At 18.2% G+C, this 21863-nt stretch overlaps 4 protein-coding genes across 5 annotated transcripts; 2 read left to right on the plus strand and 2 right to left on the minus strand.

The window, feature by feature from the left end:
- The first annotated feature begins 2284 nt into the window (after window positions 1–2284).
- Window positions 2285–4735, plus strand: LOC122714223 (probable actin-related protein 2/3 complex subunit 2). The gene is made up of 7 exons (XM_043935392.1): window positions 2285–2471; window positions 2930–3023; window positions 3269–3368; window positions 3475–3676; window positions 3769–3989; window positions 4118–4319; window positions 4392–4735. Exons 1-7 carry the CDS (start codon window positions 2398–2400, stop codon window positions 4417–4419), a joined length of 921 nt encoding a protein of 306 aa, XP_043791327.1. The 5' UTR covers window positions 2285–2397; the 3' UTR covers window positions 4420–4735.
- A 329-nt stretch (window positions 4736–5064) lies between these two features.
- On the plus strand, window positions 5065–6339 carry LOC122714254 (transmembrane inner ear expressed protein). 2 transcript variants are annotated; one of them, XM_043935441.1, is made up of 3 exons: window positions 5065–5445; window positions 5719–6053; window positions 6170–6339. In XM_043935441.1, the coding sequence occupies exons 2-3, from the start codon at window positions 5726–5728 to the stop codon at window positions 6337–6339; spliced, it is 498 nt and encodes a 165-aa protein (XP_043791376.1). In that variant the 5' UTR covers window positions 5065–5445; window positions 5719–5725. The 2 variants fall into 2 exon arrangements, with proteins under 2 accessions (XP_043791376.1, XP_043791377.1); XM_043935442.1 differs by lacking the exon at window positions 5065–5445 and having other exon boundaries at window positions 5626–6053.
- A 1541-nt stretch (window positions 6340–7880) lies between these two features.
- On the minus strand, window positions 7881–9326 carry LOC122714196. The gene is made up of 2 exons (XM_043935338.1): window positions 8927–9326; window positions 7881–8719 (listed from the first exon to the last, which is right to left on the minus strand). Exons 1-2 carry the CDS (start codon window positions 9324–9326, stop codon window positions 8403–8405), a joined length of 717 nt encoding a protein of 238 aa, XP_043791273.1. The 3' UTR covers window positions 7881–8402.
- On the minus strand, window positions 9196–21338 carry LOC122714195 (S-adenosylmethionine decarboxylase proenzyme). Its single transcript, XM_043935337.1, has 6 exons — window positions 21065–21338; window positions 17409–17495; window positions 10907–11033; window positions 10139–10241; window positions 9719–10002; window positions 9196–9635 (listed from the first exon to the last, which is right to left on the minus strand). Exons 1-6 carry the CDS (start codon window positions 21193–21195, stop codon window positions 9333–9335), a joined length of 1035 nt encoding a protein of 344 aa, XP_043791272.1. The 5' UTR covers window positions 21196–21338; the 3' UTR covers window positions 9196–9332.
- Window positions 21339–21863: the final 525 nt, after the last annotated feature.

A 21863-nucleotide genomic window follows, 5' to 3' on the forward strand; every position in this document is an offset into this window, starting at 1 on the left:
CTTCGCTATAGAATAGATAAGCAATGAAAATAAAATTTAAAATGAAAATAAATTAATTAACTATTAAGGAATATTTCAAAAGTTCAATAATACTAACATATATGAATAATTTATATTATATATTGATTACGTAATTAATTAAAATTTTAAAAAATAGAATATTATTTAAAATAATGAAAACAATAGAATATATAATTAAAATAGAATAATTTACTTAAATTAAAAAAAAAATTTATTTAAATATTAATTATAATCAAATTAACAGTATTTCTTATTAATTTTTTATAATAATGTGTTCAAAAATTTAATATAAAATATAATATCAATAATGAAAAATGAATATATAAAGGTCATATATATCATAAATATTTAATAAGAAAATTTAAAAATATCAATTCAAAAATAAATAGTTTATATTTAAATAAATGAATCTTATATTTTTAATATATAAATTTATTTGTAATTTTTAATTAATAAACAAATAAACAAATATTTACATATATAAATATATACATATATACATTGTTCTATTAGATATTTCTTAAAGATTTTGGGATCAAGTCGTAGAATGTTGAAGTATTTTGATCGCGATGATAGAAATTATGATATAAAAATAAAAATACAATAAATTAATATTTAAACATTACTTTAATTTAACAATAAATTGAATAATAATAATTTAATAAACTTAAACTATAAAACAAATTAACTTTAATATAAGTGTAAAATAATATCTGATTTTTTCAAGCACAATAACTAAGTGTGTGAATCTAATTTTTCTTATTTTATTTTATTAGATATATATATATTATAATTCTATTATAGAGTTTCAAAAATAAAATATTGTATTTTTCTATATTATAGTAATAATCATGTTAGAAAGTGATTAATTACAATTATCAATGATTGATATTTCATCAATAAATTAGTTATCAAATTGTTCATTTGTTTTCTATATCTATATTTTTTAATTTATTACAATTTATATTTAGCACCAAGTACATTATAAAATACCATCTTATGATGATCTCATACTTTTAATAACATTATGGTCGATATTATAATGAATTTATGTATTAGCGCAGTTCATTGAATCTAATTATCGGATGTAAATAAATCAAATTACGCGATAGGTAATGCGATTTCAGCTATTGTTGATGAAATTAATCTCAAAATCATTTATAAATCTTTTAATTATTTATTACTCCATAATTTTTAAAAATATTAAATCAGTATAATAAAAATTATACATATCAATAAACATCAATATATATTTATAACGATATAAATTAATTTAGATTTTAATATTTTGTCTACCAATAAATTGCAACATATGTCATGATTTTATAAACTTTTGATATTTGATTCGGAGAATCAATATCATATAATATCATATAATATCATAAATATACGTTGTTAATTGTGAATGTGTATTGTTTTGAAATTTTTGGCGCATTTTTTAATTAAATATTGTGAAATTCTAATATTTTAATATATATATTGTAAAAGATATTTAATCACATTTTGTATATGTATATAATAAATCTTCTTTTTTATTATTATTAAATATTATTTATATTAATTAATAAATAATATTTAAATATTAAAATAAAAGAATACGTATCTTTAGACTAATTAAAAATATATAAATCACTTTATTTGTTATATTATTTTTTTAAATTATTTAATTATTGTTATTTAATTAAATTTTAAATTTAAATTTAAAAATTTATTTAAGAAGTTCATAAAGATTATTTATTTAAAATTATTTAAAATATAAAATTCAAATATAAAATTTATTAATAACGAAAAAATTAAAGAATAATCTTAGAGATGAATATATGAATATATATAATATGAATATATTATAAGAATTTTATTTTATTAATTCGAATTACAAAATAAAATTATGTTTATGATATTATTTTTAAAATTAAGATAAAACATTATTAGTAAATATTTGAAATCTATTTTAATTTTTCTTATAATGTATGAACATTGATACAATATATGGTGAACCTTTAATATTTTTCTGTATTGTAAACTGACTTAAGTACGTAATTATAACTAGATTAGTAAAATAATTGATTATTTTCTGAATTCAATTAATAAAAATGTTTGTATATTATATATATCTATGAAATAAGTAAATAAATGAAAATTTTTACATATTAAATAGAATATAATAAAATGTATATTGTCCAATAAATCAATTGCTATTGGTAGTGGTACAACATACATATAGTTAGGTGATCTGGCTATGTTAAACCTACGATCACTTGGTTCAAGAGAAAAGATTAGAAATTAGTCAGAATCGTGTATATGATTGAATTTCTCAATAGATAATTAATAATTACTGTGTTATAATATTAAAATTAATTAATATAAGATATAATAATGATTTTGTTAGAGATACACAATAGGATACTAGAAGAAACGTTAAGTAACAAAATAAAAAATGCTCTGTCGGGGTAAGTAAAATGTTCCTTTTTTAAGAACAAGATATTTTTTACGTTTTTAAGATAAAGTTAAAGATTACAAATTAGGGCGGTGTCCATTTCAAATATCAATGACGTTTATTTTAATAGAATATTTAATATTTATATATATATTGTATATATAAATTAAAAAAAAATGATTAAAAATTTAGATTTATTTACATTATATCAAAAAATATTTATGTAAAATACAGTTTTTCCAGCATTTAATCATCTATTTTAATATTTATTTAACATTATCTTAATATAAAAAATATATAATTAATATTAAACATTTATGAAAACAAAAAATAATGAAAATAAAATAATTTTATATTAATATGTTTATAATGTAATTAATTTTTATTATCAATATTTTTATTATCAATAATGATTTTGTATTCTATATATTTAATATATGTAATATAATTAAAATATATCTTTTTTTATAGTCATAAACCAGAATCTACAGATGTTGTTATAGCAGATTTTGATGGAGTTTTATTTCATATTTCTAATTTAAGTGGTGATAAGTCAAAAATTAGAGTAAGTTCTAAAAGATTTTATTATGTGTATTTTTTAGCAAATTTTATTATGTGTATTTTTTATAAAATTTATATATTATATATTAAAATAGTAATATATAATTAATTAATGTTATTTATGTATTTTATTGCTTAATCAAACTTAAATTTATAATAATAATAATTCACAATAAAACTTCATTTGGTACTTTTTTATTTATATTTGATATTTTTTTCTTTTAAATAATATGCTTAATTTTGTTACAGATAAGTATTTTACTTAAATTTTATAAACAATTGCAAGAACATGGGGCTGATGAGTTACTTATACGTGAATATGGACCTTATCTTATAGCTCCTGAAAATGGTAAACAATATAATTAAGTTTAAGAAATATAATAATAAATTAATAATAATTATTAATTATGTTATTCAAACATTATTTAATAAGATTTTGGTATTTTTTTTATTAGGTTATAATGTCTCTGTATTAATAGATTTGGAAAATTTGCCTGAAGATTGGGAATCATTAGTTAAAAAAATTGCACTTTTAAAAAGGCATTGTTTTGCTAGTGTTTTTGAAAAATATTTTGATTTTCAAGAAGAATATTATGATTCACCAGGTACACAATTGCAAAAAAGGGCAGTTATTCAATATAGAGATGAAGAAACAATGTAAGAATGTATATTACTTTTATTTTAAAATATATAAAATAAAAATAATAAAAATAAGTAAAATCTTTAATTTATATATATTTTATATAAAGGTATGTTGAAGCCAAAAGTGATAGGGTAACAGTGGTATTTAGCACAATATTTAAAGATGAAGATGATATGGTTATTGGAAAGTTATTTTTACAAGAATTGAAAGAGGGCAGACGTGCAAGTCATACAGCTCCACAAGTTTTATTTAACCATCGAGAACCACCATTAGAATTACAAGATTCTGAAGCAGCTGTTGGAGATTGCATTGGATATATTACATTTGGTAAATATTAATTTAATTATGTTAAAATTATAAAAAAAATATAAAAAATACAAAATCAAATTATAAAAATTATTAAAATTTATAAATTTTACATATTAATTTTTTCTTTATGTTTTTTTTTTTTATAGTATTATTTCCAAGACATACAAATAGAGAAGCTCGTGATAATACCATTGACTTAATACATATGTTTAGAAATTATTTACATTATCATATTAAATATAGTAAAGTTTATATTCACTCAAGAATGCGTACAAAAACAACAGATTTTTTAAAAATATTAAATAGAGCAAGATCTCAATCAAAAAACACTGAAAAAAAAACTATCACGTAAGTTCTTTTAAAAATATTTGTTTTTTAATAACATTAAGATATTAAATTTGAAAATATTATATTTTACAGGGGTCGAACATTCATTAGGAAGGAATGAGTGTAAACATAAAATTATATTCCTTATATTGTTTTAAAAAGATAAATGATTTCACATTTATCTTATAGATTTATTAGAAATTTTTTGATCTTCTGGCAAGAAAATTTGTTATTGTTTATAACAAAAGATTCTAATTCATCACATGACTTAAAAACTATCAATTTTTGAGTCTTAACATTCATTATCTATGAACAATATAATGTTCTTTATAAAAATTCTATATTGCTAAATACACTTGAAATGTGTACACAGCAATATATGATTGAAAAGTCATTTTATATCAAAATTTTTTAAATAATATTATCAAAATGCATAAAGTTTTCAAAAAAATCAGGGAATAGTCTGTTTATGAATAAAATTAAAAATTATCTTTTGTTTTTACTTGATAAAATGTAATTAATTCTATCTTTAAAATCAAAGATAATCATACTTCTATTTCTTTAAATTTTTTATCTTTATAAATTCACGAAAATGATTTTTTTTTAAATTCCACGTACAACGAAAATGTTTAAAATAACAAGAAACGCGTGGATTTTATAAAATAATATATTGATGTATCATTTGTATTTTTAATAACATAGATGTCTTTTTTGATAAATTATTTTTATTAGCTACATTTAATTGTCTCTCTTATTAACATATTAATTGTAATATAATAAAAGTATTAATTCTACATTATAAGTGATATAATTATCAAACCTTTGTTTGTACTAATTGAAAATATTGAGTTATTGTGAAAATTAGTATTAATATATAATTAACAAATGGATATAGGGATTGGAAAATAAGATTAAGATAAAAACTAGGGTGTGCCAAATAGGGATGTTCATTAGTAACCACACCTCTTTATTTAACATTGACATAAAAGCTACAGTATGTGCCTCATAGAATTTCAGTTATGCGCGTTTTTCTACAAAATACACATTCTGTTTAAAGTTCATTGTATTAATTATTTTTATAATTAAATGAAAAAAATTTGAAATTTTCAATGTTGATACATATATTTCATTATATTTCTTTTAATATGTAAGTATTATAAATTATTACAACAATTTATTAGAGTTAAAATGTATATATATATATATATCAATATAAATTTTTAAACAAAATATTTTATTAATAATTCTGAAACAAATTTTATATTATTTTATATTAATTTTTTAATACATGTAAAATATTTATGAATTATATTATTAATATCATGAAACAAAAAATGAAGTCAAATAATTATAACAATGATTTAATAATGACATTTTCTTTTAGAAAATTTATTTCTAAATATTTATTCAAACTTTCCAGTTAAATTATGAAGATAGTAAATGAATCAACAATTGCATCAACTTTATTATCATCTTTGTCACCTTATTCATCTGATGGAAATTATGTTGGAAGTGAAGTTGAAAAATGGTTGGAAGATAAAGTAGCAGGGTTTCGAATTTGGCAACTTGCTGGCATAATTCTTTCTATTCTACTTAGTATATTGATTGGATTTTGTTGTTGCATCAGATTCAGAGTACCACGAACTAAACAAGAAATAGAAGCTGATTATATTCGAAAAAAAATAACAGACAATTTTAGACATGAGTTATCTAAAATCAGTAATATAGAAATGAATGATATGGATTTGAAAAAAGGTAAAAAAATTTAAAATTTAAAAGTTATAATATGAAGAAAATTAAAATTTAATTTTCATTTATTTAATCTATTATATTAATTAGTACTGATGTACATATCTATTTTTCATTATTAGCATTAAGCAAAATTCAAAATAAATTTGATATAGAAACTTATGAAGTACAAAAGCTTCATGAAGAATTAACATACAAAAATATGCATAAATTGCATTCAAAATTCAATGGAATATTTAATGGAATTTATTTTAATAAACAAGAATATCCCAATACTGGTAATATAATTTAATAAATTTATAAATTATTTTACTTATTATCAAATACAAATACAGATCTTTTTTAAAATAATGATTATTACTAATATTATATTTCTAATTAAAATTTATAATAACTAAATTAGATATTATAATAAGAGATAAGAAATATAACATTAAATAAAATAAATAAATTCTATACATCATTAATTGACTAAATATAATCTTTATTTTATGAGCATAATACAGAAATTAAGTTATCTTACATGCAACAATAATCTATAGCAAAAGATAATACATTTTAGAAAGCATATAATAGAACTAGTGTATATTACCTACCACATTATTTATTTACTTATATTATTAGAGGATTAGTATTGTAAAAAGTGCAGATTCTTCATTATTTTTAAACAAAATAAATTTTTTACAAATTATATGTAATTTAAATGAAATATCATATAGATATACACATATATGTGTATAACATTCATAAAATAAGAAATAAATATAGTATAAATTTTATATTCATGATTAAAGATTATTATATTTGTTTTTAAAGGATGTTATTACTATTAGTATATTTATAAAATTAAAACATCTTATAATGTGAAACAAAATTTTTAGATAATACTTTTTAGATAATTCTTATTGTCTCTCTCTCTCTCTTTGAAAACTGAAATATTTTTATATTTTATTATATATATTTGAGTAATTATAAAATTATGCATTATTGTTAATTTTAAAATTATATTAATATTTTTTGGAAATATTATAAAATAAAATTTAACAGAATATAGATACTTATAAAACCTATTTATTTGTTGACAAATAAAATAAATAGTATAATCGAATATAACTTTTACAACCGATTTTATACAGGAAATATTGAAAATCAAGCAGAGGAAAAAATAACAAAATATAAATTCTTTTTATAAAAACTTGAATATTCAAAAAATTAAATTTAACAAAAGTTAAATTTTAATCAATTTTTTAGAAATATGGTTGCTTCTTTGTTGATATAAATATTTCTCACAGAAAAATAAAAATTTTAGAAGAAATATTTGTCATATATACATACATCGCTCACACATTTTACACACACGCATATAGGAATGATTTAATTAATCATAGTAATTTAACTAGTTCAATGCTCTTTCCATTTCATAGAATGATTATTAATTTAGTAAGGAAATCTATATCAGGTTTACAAAGATCTAATCTAAATTTCCAACATTGTACAACACCAACTGGTGTATTATTTTTCATATTTTTAATAATATCACATATAGTAGTTATTCACATGTGGAATATTTTAATCATACTCTGATGAATTATGCCATTAAAAAGTTTAATAAGTCTTCTATAGATAATTGTATGAATCAATAAATTTTTTTAGAAATAATATATCAAAATAAGAAATAAGTTATTTGTTTCATATTTATATTTATAAATATAAGTAGGAAAAATATATTTAAATAAATAATTATTTTTTAATTAAAAAATAATTTTTTTAAAATAGATATTCTTTTATCTGAAAAAATGATTTATAATAAAAATAAATTTAAGAGAATTTTAATATTACTAACATATCTCATTTGAAATTAAATTAAATCCTGTAATATTGTAGTATGATCTATTTCGATTTTTCTAAAATGAATTCCTACAAGAAATATTGATTAATTAGACCTTATAAGAGAATTTTCACATGGAACAAGGATATTTTATGTTTTATTCTACCTATAAATTAATAAAGTAGGAAAAACTTCATGGACTAGAGGATCCAATAGAAACGTAATGTACAATATTGTTTTGAAAGAATTCAAAGTTGTACATTGTGCAAAACGTTTCCATAGAATGAAAGAACTATTTATGCTTTTAAAATCTATTTGCATGCATTCTTTCAATATGATTTTATTTATAATAATAAAGAGGTATAGGCTGATATTTAAGTATAGCGATGATAGGATACCTCTAATTGATGAAGATTGGAAACTAACTACGAGGTAAGAGGTTTTCATAGAGCTTGACCAAATAGCATTTAATTGTGCTATAAGACCATTAGCAACAATTGCGCTAAATGGTCTACTTAAGCGTACCTTCACGAGATTTTGTTTCTCCACCATGAAAATTTCATTTTCGGGCTTAAATATTGAAAGCTGATTACTGTTTGTGGAATCAATGATAAAATTGGCAAAAAATTTCCGCAACTTCGACTTTTTGGTTCATCATCTAGCGATTCTGTTACAGTTTCACTTATAATATTATGATGGGGTGTGGAATATGGATATGGTGTTGAAAGTGGATTACAAGTAATATGTACTTCTCCCATATTCCACTTATTTTTTGTATCAGTCGAATTATTTTCTTGAGTCAATTCCGAAATACAAGAAAAATGTACTTTTTTATCTGTGGAAGCTATAGAACAATTAGAAATATTAATTATACGATTTTCCGAACTCGTCAAAAAATTACTTTTACGATGATTAGATATATTATGATCTAACATAGAATTTGATAAATTCATTGATTTTAAAGATGTTTTCCTATAAACTTTAGATCGTGTAAGGGGTTTAATTGTTAACTGTGGTGATGATACTGATCGTATAGAATAAGAATTAGTACCTCTATTAATATCCATGTAATTCTGCAGAGAATGACAATCGTTACTTTTTCTATTTAAATATTTATCTTCTATAGACACATCAGGATTAATGGATTGTGGCGTGGATGTAATTAGTGGAATTGTGGGTGTTGTAACATTCTTTCCTCGGGTAATTATAGAATTTTGTGTAGCAGTGCATTCATTAAGATTTGTTTCATTATTATGTTTTATATATTGAGTAGATACAAGATTATGTTTTTTGTAAATATTTGTAGGTTTTAATATATGTTTTATAGATTGATTAAATTTGTTTTTTTCATTTATAGAATTAAAAAAAGAAAAAGAAGTTTGCGAAAAAGTAGAATTATTAATAAGCGCTTCATTTGTCCCTGATTCATTAGGTCCGAATGAAGCGTCCATGAACCCTCAGCTTGGGAATCTTGAATAAAATGCACAAGTCAAATCATAATTCTTGAAACGACAATATTGTACATCTGTACGTAGCCAATCACCAGAACATTTTAGAAAATCAGTTTGTTCTAAATCACGCGGACAACTAGCAGCTATCGATTCTTTGTTAGCAAAGACAGTTACAACAAATTTTTTTGGTTTAAAAGTGTTCAATACACGTCGTATTATTTCCTCATATGATGCTTCTGGAATGTTACTCTCAAATGAGACATATGAAAACTCTGGTTCTGGTGTGATATGAATAGTCATATAATTTCCCTGTAAAAATAATATTTATTTACTAAATATTTATTTCTACATTTATTTTATATACAAGATTATTTTTTATGAAGAATACTTACCTTTTTAGATACTCCATTCATTGAATATCCACAAGGTTCGAATAAAAAATCATCAATAATCATATTTGGAATAAGTTTGTCAATTCCTGATTTTTGAGTTGCTTCATCTGCAGATGAACATACATCTCTAGTGAAAAGAGCCATTATTTCTGGATCTAAATGAGTCATTAAGATTTCTAGAGTTTGATCTGGTTCTGAAGGTTCATCAACAGATTTTTCTTTATTCAAAGTATATAAATACCAACAATCTGACTCTACAGAACCTAAACAATAGGCTTCCCCACCTAAAAAAGAAACATAGCAAATTAAATTTTTTTTTAAGTTTTTCTTTCCTAAAATATTCATTATATAATATTATTATAATATTTATTTCAAATATTATTTAGAAATTTAAATATATAAATATATAAAAATTATTACCTGGAAAAAACGTATCGAGTAAGCCAACTTCTTCTTCAAATGCTTGATGCGGAGATATTTGCAATTCTGGTTTCTTGTAATTTTTTCGCGAATAAAATACATTCTGAAACAATTATAATTTTTTGTATTTTAATTTTTTCTTAAATTTGATTGAGAAAGCAATTAATAATTTAATTATTATATAATAATGAAATAAAATATATTAATTAAAATAATAAAATAAAATATTAAAATATATATTCAGAAATATTACAAGACAAGAAATATTAAATTAGAGATAATTTGAATAAATATATTTTCATATACTATATCATGAGTAGGAAAGATCAATAAACCAAGAGGTAGAGATGTATCCTGTATATTAGAGGTTTCCTATATATAGATACTTATCCATGTAGTAGGTCAAGTTATATAGCTAAGTATTTTTAAGTTTAATTTATTTGCAATAAATAATAATTATTATAAAAAATATTATATTATCAAAAGATTCATATTTTAATATATAATAGAAGTTTATTATTAATATTATAATTGATAAATATAATAATTTTTAATATATGATTTCTAAAAAAAAGATTTTCATAATTGTCTTTTAGATATTTCATTTACATTTTAAATTTTATATAATTAATTATTTACATTAAATATACTTATTCAATATTAAAATGTTAAATAAATAATAATAATAAATCATAAGTAATTATTCCTTAAGAACATTTTAAATATTTTGATATATTAATAATAAAAAATATAGAAAAAGTTTTATACCTCTACTTCTTCAAAGCCAGTATATTCTTTTATGAGTTCCAAAAGAGGCTCCAAACATTGAAGAGGAGTAGTTGTGCCACATGTTTTCAAAATAAGTCTACGTTTTGATAGGAACATGCTGCTTTCACTGTAAAGTAATTTATATTTCAATAATTTTGTATTAATATTGAATATACAAAATATACATATTTAAAAAATTGATAATACATTCATTATATATGTAATAAATATATAAACAAAATAAATATCACAGATAAATATATTATATCAAAATATATTATATCAGATAAATATAGAATATCAAAAAAGAAAAGATCATATTGATATTTAACTATTTTAGCAAAAATTTTCAAGATCATCGTAAAATCAAATAAATATATCAACATTTCTTAATATCTCAATTATTATTTAGTATATGTTTATTTATATATATTATATATTATTATATTATTTATTATATATTTTTATATCAATATTTATACAAAAAAATGAAATAATGTAACATTCTTGTTTATATATTTCGATAGAAATAAACAATTTTCAGTCAGATACCAGAATTTTTAAAAAATTTTAAGACATTGTTGCTAAAAAGAGATATAATAGTTTCAAATATCAATATGAAACTATTTAAATATTTATTATTTACCAATTATAAACATTCGTTTAAATCTTAGGGAAATATTTCGGATTACATTACAAAATTTGCATTATTACATTTTATCATATGACATCATCGTCGTTAATCAATATTTGAGAAGAGCAATGACGACAGAAACACGTGTTTAACAATACTTAAAATTTATTATAAATTTATTATTTTTTTTTGTTAAATATAATTTTAAAGAATTTTAAAACTTAAATATAATCTTAAAAATGTCAATAAAAAATAAGAAAAAAAATTCTAAGAATAATATATAATATTATATATAATATATTTAAAAAAATTTAAAGTATTTTATTGAAATTAAATTTTGCTCTTTTTTGATGAAAATTTTTAATATAAATAATAAAGTTGAAGGTTATCAAAGAATGAAGATTATTAAAAGACATTTACTTGGCTTCCACTGTAAAATTATTTTTAGTTTCAGATCTAGATGGTATTAGATATAAAGATTAAGTAAGTCAAAATATGCTTATTAACATTTCGTAAAATACTTAATATATTAACTACAAAAAATAATTTACTAGAAATAGATATTATACATTTATCATTTAGAAATGAATTTAATTATATTTTTTAAATATAATGTTTAATTAAGTCGTATCTTTATAAAAATACAATCTTCTAAATTCATTATGAACGTTTGTATAACTTCCCTAAAACTAAATTAAATATCGCAATTTCTTCTAGAATTTACTAAATATAATTTACGGGTTATCATTGATATTTCATATAGACCCCATTGACCCTAGATTTTCTGAGTAAAAGTGCATAATAAATGAAATATATAAATTATTTTATTAATTAAAATGAAACACTATAATAAACTAACGATGAAAGTACAATATAGACAAGATAATTTTGATATTGATTTAAATATGATAAAATGTAATGTAATGTAAATATAATTACTTAATATAATAAAATGTAAATATAATTACTTAAAATACTGATTCCTTTATGAACCCTCAAATTTTTTTACATTGTAACATTTGCGACATTATTTCTCATAATTTTTTTCAAAAATCACTTCTTAAGATATACTATTTAAATTATAAAATATAAAATTTGAAATTTAAGATTTTATTTAACTTATTTTATAAAATAAAAATATTTTACAGAATGCATTACAACTAATGTTTAATCTTTGATAATTTATTATATTAATATATTAACTTATAGCATTTTACATTAAATAATTAACTTTGAAAAATTTTTATAAAAAAATATGTTTTATTAAACGTGCCAATATTATGTATTATTATGTACATAATAATATATAAATAATGTTAAATTATTAATATTAAATATTAAATTAATCTGTATATTTTTCTTAGAATAAAATTTTATTATAGTATATTTAAACAAAAAAGTTGTGAATCGATAAAAATCTGATAAAGTTAAACTGAATAAAAACTGAAAAAAAAAAAAAATTAAGTAAATAAATTGAATGTTTATGTATTATCAATTAGAGAAATATTTAATCTTAAAGATTAATCTTAATCTTTGTGATTATGGATTATATTACTTTGTAATAAAATAAACTAATTCATAGTCAATTTTAATTTCAGAAATACAATTTCTTTCTGTTTCTTTGGTACACATATATACATGCATACGCGCACATATATATAATGCGCGTTAACATTGTGCAACGCGGAAAAACCGTTGAAAAAAGATAATAAATATACTTTAAATAAAATTTATCAAACAGCAAAATGATTGACAGTTTTTGCTTAAAAAAATATATACTTTAAATTGTTTATACAAATTTAAAATAAAATAATGGAAATTTTTTTCTTATTCCTACAAATAAAATTAATTTATATTTTTATATCATAAATGTTTTATTAAAAAATTCTCATTCATAAGCACACATGTTATACAATATGATAAAGTTTACTTTTTATATCAATATAAGATACGACAATTAGAAAGAAGTAATTAATCTTTTCCTATACAAAACAAATCCGCAAACAAATCAATAATCATAATAATGTTTCTATTTCAAATAAATAATAAATAAATAAAGTAATCAAATATCAAATTGGAATTTAATCAAAAAATCAATAATGATATATTGAAAAAAGAAGTTCATTTTAAATGTTAAATCTCTTTTAACTTTTAATTAATAAAATCCTTTTTAATTAATAAAAAATTAAGAATGTCTCTAATGAATAGAGACATCTTATCTTGTTATAAACTTCTTTTATACTATATTAATTCGTTAAATTTATGTCGATAAAAAACAAAATACACATAAAAATAAAAAACAAAATATATAAAAAAATAAAATTAATAATTCGAAAAATAATTGCATAACAATTTATGTTTTATATATATATATATATATATATATATATATATATATATAAAGCCATTATTATCTACTTAATTTCGAAGAATAATTAGATTACATGAAATATTAGATAATTTAAAGATGATAATTAACAATATTTATCATATAATACATAATAAATAACATAATATTAAAAAAGAATAATATATATAATAATATATAATTTAATAATCATATCATAAATATATATAAAAAAAATATGAATTAATCATATTAATTTATTTAATATATTTTAATATAAGTTATAATTCGTAAATAATAATAAAAAAAATATGGAATAAATTTTTTTCATAAATATTTTTATTTATAAAAATATCGATTTTAAAAAATTTAAAATATTAATTTAAATTAATTCATATATAATTCATACATAATTAAAATTAATTTAAAATAATTTTAAAAAAATATATATTGAAAGAGGTAACAGTTAAAATTACGATAATATACGTTTATACGATCATTTTCCTCAATTTAGCTATAATTTTTCAATGAATAGTTGATTAAGAAATATTTCTCTATGACTTCCTTATTCAAATATGTAAATCTGTAGAGTTATAATAGTATTTTACATCGTGTAAGTAATGTAATAGACAATATTTTTTGAAATTAATAAAATAATTTTTGATTATACTAAATTTTGTTTAAATAAAAAAAAATAATTTTGAAATTTAATAAAATAAATTAGATAATTAATCGTTTGTAAAATTGCATTTTCTATATATATTTTAATTTCATATATTGAAATTTATTGAATATATTGAATTTTATTTATAAAAATTAAAAATGTTTAATTATTTAGAAAAAAATTTAACGATTTGAATTATAATTGGTTATAGAAAACCAAAATCATTTAAATTGCAAATTTAAGAATTTAGATTTTATCGATATGAGATTTAAATTTCATTTTTCAAACGATAAATAAAACTGTACCAAAAATGTCACTAAAAATGAAATTATATAATGATATTTTCATTCTATTTCTGATTTGCAAATAATTTATTATTTAATAGACTTAACATAATATTTAAAATATTATATATTATATATTATATATTATATATTAATATATTATATATTATAAATATATTATATATTACAAATTATATATTATATATTATAATATATTATAAATATTATATATTATCATTTTGAATAAATAATATTTCTTTTTTAGTAAATTTAATAAATAAAATAATTTTAAAATAAAATAAAATAAAATAAATTTAATAATAAATTTTTTTAGTAATTAATTCTTTTATATCTTTTTTTTTTCATATCTTTACGTGTATACATGATTATTTAATCATGTGTATCATGTCTATCATTGTATCATAGATCAATATCGCTTAAAAATTTCTAATTGAATCTATTAATCATTTTTCAGAAAAATCAATAACACATTCTACAATAACATTATTTATTATTTTTCTAAATAAACAATTATTTATTATTTTTCTAATAATACGAAATTGATATTTAATTTATAAAATTTATTAAAAAAATAATTTTTTAAAAATCTGTCAATTGATATTTCTTTATGTCTAGACAGAATAGAGTCTATCTTTTTTTTAGAAATTTTTTTGTGTATTTACAATTCTTGTTTTATAGTAAAAAATAAATATAATAAATAATATAGTAAAAAATAATTTTTTAATTAAAATATATAATAATTAAATATAATAATTATAAATTATTATAATAAAATTCAATAAATTTTTTATAAATATAAAATAAATATAATATAATAATATATATATAATATAATATAATATAATATATTATTATAATAAAATTCAATAAATTTTCTATAAATATAAAATAAATATAATATAATAATATATATATAATATAATNAATACTATAAATTGTGGAAATTATATATAAATAATAAAATATATAATATATAAGTAATAAAAATTATATAATATTATGAGAAAAAAATATAAAAATATTACAATTTTTATGTTATTTCATTTCTTCAGAATCAATTATATTATATTTTTAATAGAATAAAAATATATACAAAATAAAAATATATATGTAAGAAATGTATACTGTATAAGAAAAATAATAAAAGGATGTAAAAGAACTTTCATTAATCCTATTAAGAAAAATTTGTAAGAAATATCAGAAGAGGATGAAAATATGTAATAACAATTATTTTAGCTGCCTTAGTCTTTCTCTCAAGATATAATACTGAGAACTAATCAAAGAATGCATTTTAAAGTATAAAGATTACCTTATCAGTTGTAACATAAACAATTGACAGCTTAGATTATTCATTATATATATTGGATCATTATATTATGGAATTTGATGAGGTTCTGGGAACGTAAGTCAAAATAAACCCAGGCAACATTCACGAAGAATTAACAGTTCGTAAAAATGATCTTATCACAAAATTAATGCGATTAAAAAAAAAATAAGAAAATAGAATAAACAAATATAATCTAAGGAAATATTTAAATATGTATCAATAATTCCTATATTTTTAATATATCATATATTATCATATACATTATTTTTAATGTATATAACAAGTATATATTTAATTTGTATATATTTGTTTTCAAGAAATCTTTAAAATACATAATGATAATGTATCGTAAATTATTTTTTTATAATATTAATATGTTTCATAAAATTTTGTATTTGTATCTTTACAATATGAAAATTGTACTATTCGTTCTTTATAGATTAAAAATTTATTTAGTTTCATAATTTTAATCGAAAAATATAAAATTGTATATTATTCTAATGATCTTATTATCTCAAACTTAATGATAAAAGTTAAAAAAAAGAGTATTATAATTATTTATCTCATTGCTTGCAAAATATTTTTGATAAACATCATTTCCATTTTTTTCTTTATTTTTTTTTAATAATTCATTTCTTCTTTCATTTTTTTAATAAAACTAATTAAAAATTTTATGTTAAATAATTATTTTTCATTCAGTTAACCCCGTAAAATTTTAAATTCTTATTTTTTATTATTTTAATTTTTACAAGCATATATTTTGAAAAATATGTAAATACAAAAAAATATTTTATATAAAAATATAAAGTATAAAAGAAAACCAATTATGCTTAGATTTATGTTAATGTTATAAAACATTATAAAATATTAAATTTTTATTAAATTTTTAAAGAGAATTGATATTTTGTAGAGATTAAAGATAATTTTAGCTAATATAAAGATAATTATGAAATTTATTTATCTCTTGCACGATTTATTTTTAAAATATAGAACATAAAAATCATGATGTAAACTAGAAGTATATTTATCTAATTATTAATCTACAACTTCATAATTTTCATTTCAAATTTTTTTCTGTATTTTTTGTATTCTTCTAGATATTTAAGCAGATTAATAATAAAATATATATAATAACCAATGTACGCATAATAAAGTTTACATTTGCATTAAAATAAAATAAAATAATTAAAGATATTAAATATTTATGTAAAGTTTAAATATCTACCTGAGGACATAAGCATCTACATGCTCAGTACGACAAATGCTGATAATCTCACAACGAACGATTTTTAGTAACGATTGCCATTTCCATCTGAAACAAAATATTAATTTTGGTTAATATCAATTGATATACAAAAAATATCATTTATAAAATTTATCATTCTTCTTATTATTTTTTAATTAGTTTTAAAAAAAATATTTATTTAAAGACATTTATATTCATCATTAAAATATATATATATTATCAATAAATAATAATTCAACTTATTAATCCTTAAAAATCCTAAAAATATTTATATGATAAAATTAATTTATTTATTTGAAATATATATAGATATATACTTTAAAGTATTTCAAATATCGATAAACTCAATTTATATAAAAAAAATTAAAAATATAAATTAAATTTAAAAAAAAATTAATTTTATTTTTAATATTTGATTTTTAATATCATTAATTTATATTATCCAATATTAAAATGTTAAAATAATATTAAAATTTATATTATCTAATGAAGTAAAGTATCATAGATTAATTAATGTGTTTCAGAATAAATTAATTTAAAGTAATAAAATCAAATAATGAGATGATTTGATATGCAAAAACAAATCGAAAAAAAAAAATAAAATTTATGTTTTTCGTCTTATATTCAGAAACGAAGCTTCAAACAATAATTTTAACTATTGTTATCTTTTTTTTTTGTTTAACTCTTAATTCGTTTATATTATTTTTTCATTATATATTATCTCAACATTATATATACAAAATGAATCACTCGGTATACAAAATGAATCACCTGGTATATAAAGTGAATCTATATATCCTATATACCTTATATACAAAATAACTGATTCCAAGTTATTTCAAATGAAATTAGAAAAAAAATTGCACTATTTAATAAACTTTAATTAATATTAATATTTTAATATTCAAATGTTTCTATTACTAGCATATTTCACATGACAAATATTCAAATGATAAATACTAATAAAATACATGTACTGTGCACGTGTTAAAAATGATAAAATATTCTTCCTCTTTTCAATTTTATCTGTTTATATTTTACACTTATCACTCCCTAAAAAAATCCTGTTATATTTCTTAATAATGTTGAATTATTCGAGACAATTTTTACTTGATATATTCATATTTATTGAATGATATTAAATATATTACTTAAGAATATTAGATTTTAATGTTAATATATTAAAATATACAATATATGTATAATTTCTACCACATTTAATTTCAAATTTGCGTTTTTTTAACATTTATGTATAACTTTTTTATTTTTTCTTAAATAAATATATAAAATATATATATAAGATAAATATAACTCTATTATAAAATTTATAATTATAATTTTTTCTGTTGAAGAAGAACAATTATTGTATAATCAATTAAAAATTTATATGAAGTTTTTTTTGAAATATTAAAGCATTTATATATGTATATCAGAATTATATTTTAAATATTTCAAGAAAATCAAATAAATCAAATTTCCAAATAATGAATTCTAATAATAATTTCTAATAGATTAATAAAATGAATGATGACATCCAAACTATTCAAATACAAAGTTGAATATTGAAGAATTATCGATCTTTCTATTTGATATCGATATGATTGTAATAATACTTTAATTAAATTTTAATTAAATTAATTATTCTATTAATTAAATTAATTATATACAAATTAAAATGATTATGTTTTTTATTAGTTTCTTTTATAAATTTTTGTTAAAACAAATGTTTACAGTAAAATATGGTTATATAATAGAAATAAATTATTGACAAATATAACCTATATCTAAACTAAATCTATAATGAATGATAGTAAATAATATTGATAAATGATATCTCATAATTAAAAAATTTATAATAAATTTTACATAAATTATATTTATTGCTTCGATTATATTGTTTTGTAATTCATAAATGGCGCGCTTAAATTTCTACGGGAAGGTACATAATAAGTCATATTGAGAAACATTTTTCAAATAATAATAATAATATTTAATATAAATAATATGCAATATTTCATATTTATTGGAAAATTTCATATTATCTATTATTTATATTTATAATAATTTATAATTACTATATTTAAAATTATTGTATAGAATTCGAAACGAATAATAATTATAATAATAATAATAAAATAGTAATAATAAATATTTAATATAATAATAATAACAATGTTTTAATGTTAATATTCAATAATTTTAATATTCCTGTAATTTGTATTTACTTTTCAGATATATATACACGTATATATATACATAATTTAGAAAAATAAAAATATTAATTTGAAATATTTGATCGATTGCTATGAAAATACACTTTTATACAAAATTATATAAATTATACAAATATATCTTATACAACTATATATGTAGTACTACATGTTTCTCGAAAGTACTATGTAAATCAATAATGTATAAAATGTCATTAACAAAAATCTTATATATTTTAATTTTTTATTAGAATATAAAATTATAAAATAAAAGATAAAAAATAATATTTTAAATATTATGTTTCTATATATAAATTTTTATTTTTTTTCTATTAAAGAATTGATCATTATTATAAAAATCATCAATTATTTTACTTTTATTTTTATTAATAAATTTTTTAAATAAAATTTTAAAAGTAATTTTTATATATCATATAATAATATAATAACAATTTTATGTAATTTTAAATTTTTTGTTTGTTAATAATAATAATAATAAATCGTTTAACATTATTTACATATTTTATAATGATTTTTTAAAAAATAGCATATATTATGCAAAATATTATATTAATTTTTTTAATTTATATTCGATTTTAAAAATGAAATAATTATATTTAATGAAGGAATTTAAATTTATAAATTACTTTTTTAATGTAATGATTCAATCTAGATGTTAGTAAGATCTTAGAAAAAAGGAAGATCGCATCGGTGCTTATGTCTATTTATATTCAATTAAAATAAGGAGATAAAGCAATGTATGTATATATCAGAGTCTCGTAGCCTCGCTTTAAGCGGTCGGTATTACTGGAACAAGAAGGTGGGCGCATCGATCTTCGCCAAAAAATACGACATATACACTACTATACAATTCAATGTATTCAAAGTAGTGCGTCGTCAGAAAAATTTTCCAACAAAATCATTTTTTTTAATTAAACAATATATGAATCATATTAAAATCATAATAATATGATTTATCAAATGTTGAAAATGAATCTTTTCTTTTTAGAATAATCATAAATATAAAAAACTAATTCTCAAAAGAATGTTAGGTTAAGCGTACTAATAATTATCATCACTACATCACAAGGTACCGGCAGTACAGTCATGTTTGAGAGACCGGTTTTATTTTATTAAGATAATTATTTATTTTAAATTATATGTCATTGATTAATTTTTAATACTTATGATACTTTAAATTTCAATACATACTCATAAATGAATTAATGTTCAAACATGATTAGAAATTATGAAAATTGTATTAAATTACTATAAAGTTTGATATTATACGATATATAATAAATTACGATGATATTATATATAAATTATATATAAATTATAGATTTTAAGAGATAATTTTCAATTAAATTACGAATAGAAGAAATAATTGATTAAATCTGAGAGAGATAGCATGTTTCAACTTACTGAGGAATCTGCCTAAGATCGCCCTGCTTTCTGTTTATGCTGCTGCTGCTTGTGAACCAAATCTCAAGAAGTTTCTCCACTCCTTCAAAAAATTGCACGCTATCGGTGCTGTCGTCTTTGGTAGTTGCCATTCTTTGGTGGCACAAAATATTATTTACAATTACGATATATGTGAAAACAAACAAAAATTTCTTTCTTGAGTTTGTGTTTCGCTCCAAATATACGACAAACCAACCCTCTCACCCAACTTTGCTTTACTACTGAGAACAAGTGATCGAGTAATCATATTGGCAGTGGTTTCTATCTCTCTCACTCTTCTTTGCGTGCGCAAGATGGCGTTTTCTATCTTTTTCTTACTCCTTTGCGTTACGTTCTTTTTTAACTACTATCTCTATCATGGATGCGTGTATCCATTGCTCTACCAATCGAAAATTAGTTTTGGCGCATGCGCATTAATACATTCCATTTAAAGTATATTTATTCTTCAATTTTCAATAAATAATTTATATATAAATTTTTATTAAAATATAAATGCAAATTAAAATAAAAAATAATAATATATATTATTACATATAATATATATTTATATATTATTACGTGTAATATATATTTATATATTATTTTTTACTTTAATTAAATAATTGTATTCTATGTTTTATTATATATATATTTTATTTTATTAATGATTTTTAATTTTATTAATTTTAAAATTATATTCTAATAGTTTTTCTTATATAAATTATAAATATATAAATATATGATTCTATTTTACAGTTATAAAATTATAAAATACATTTGT

Source organism: Apis laboriosa, unplaced genomic scaffold, assembly GCF_014066325.1.
Source record: "Apis laboriosa isolate Shangri-la unplaced genomic scaffold, ASM1406632v1 scaffold28_cov147, whole genome shotgun sequence".
Lineage (NCBI taxonomy): Eukaryota > Metazoa > Arthropoda > Insecta > Hymenoptera > Apidae > Apis > Apis laboriosa.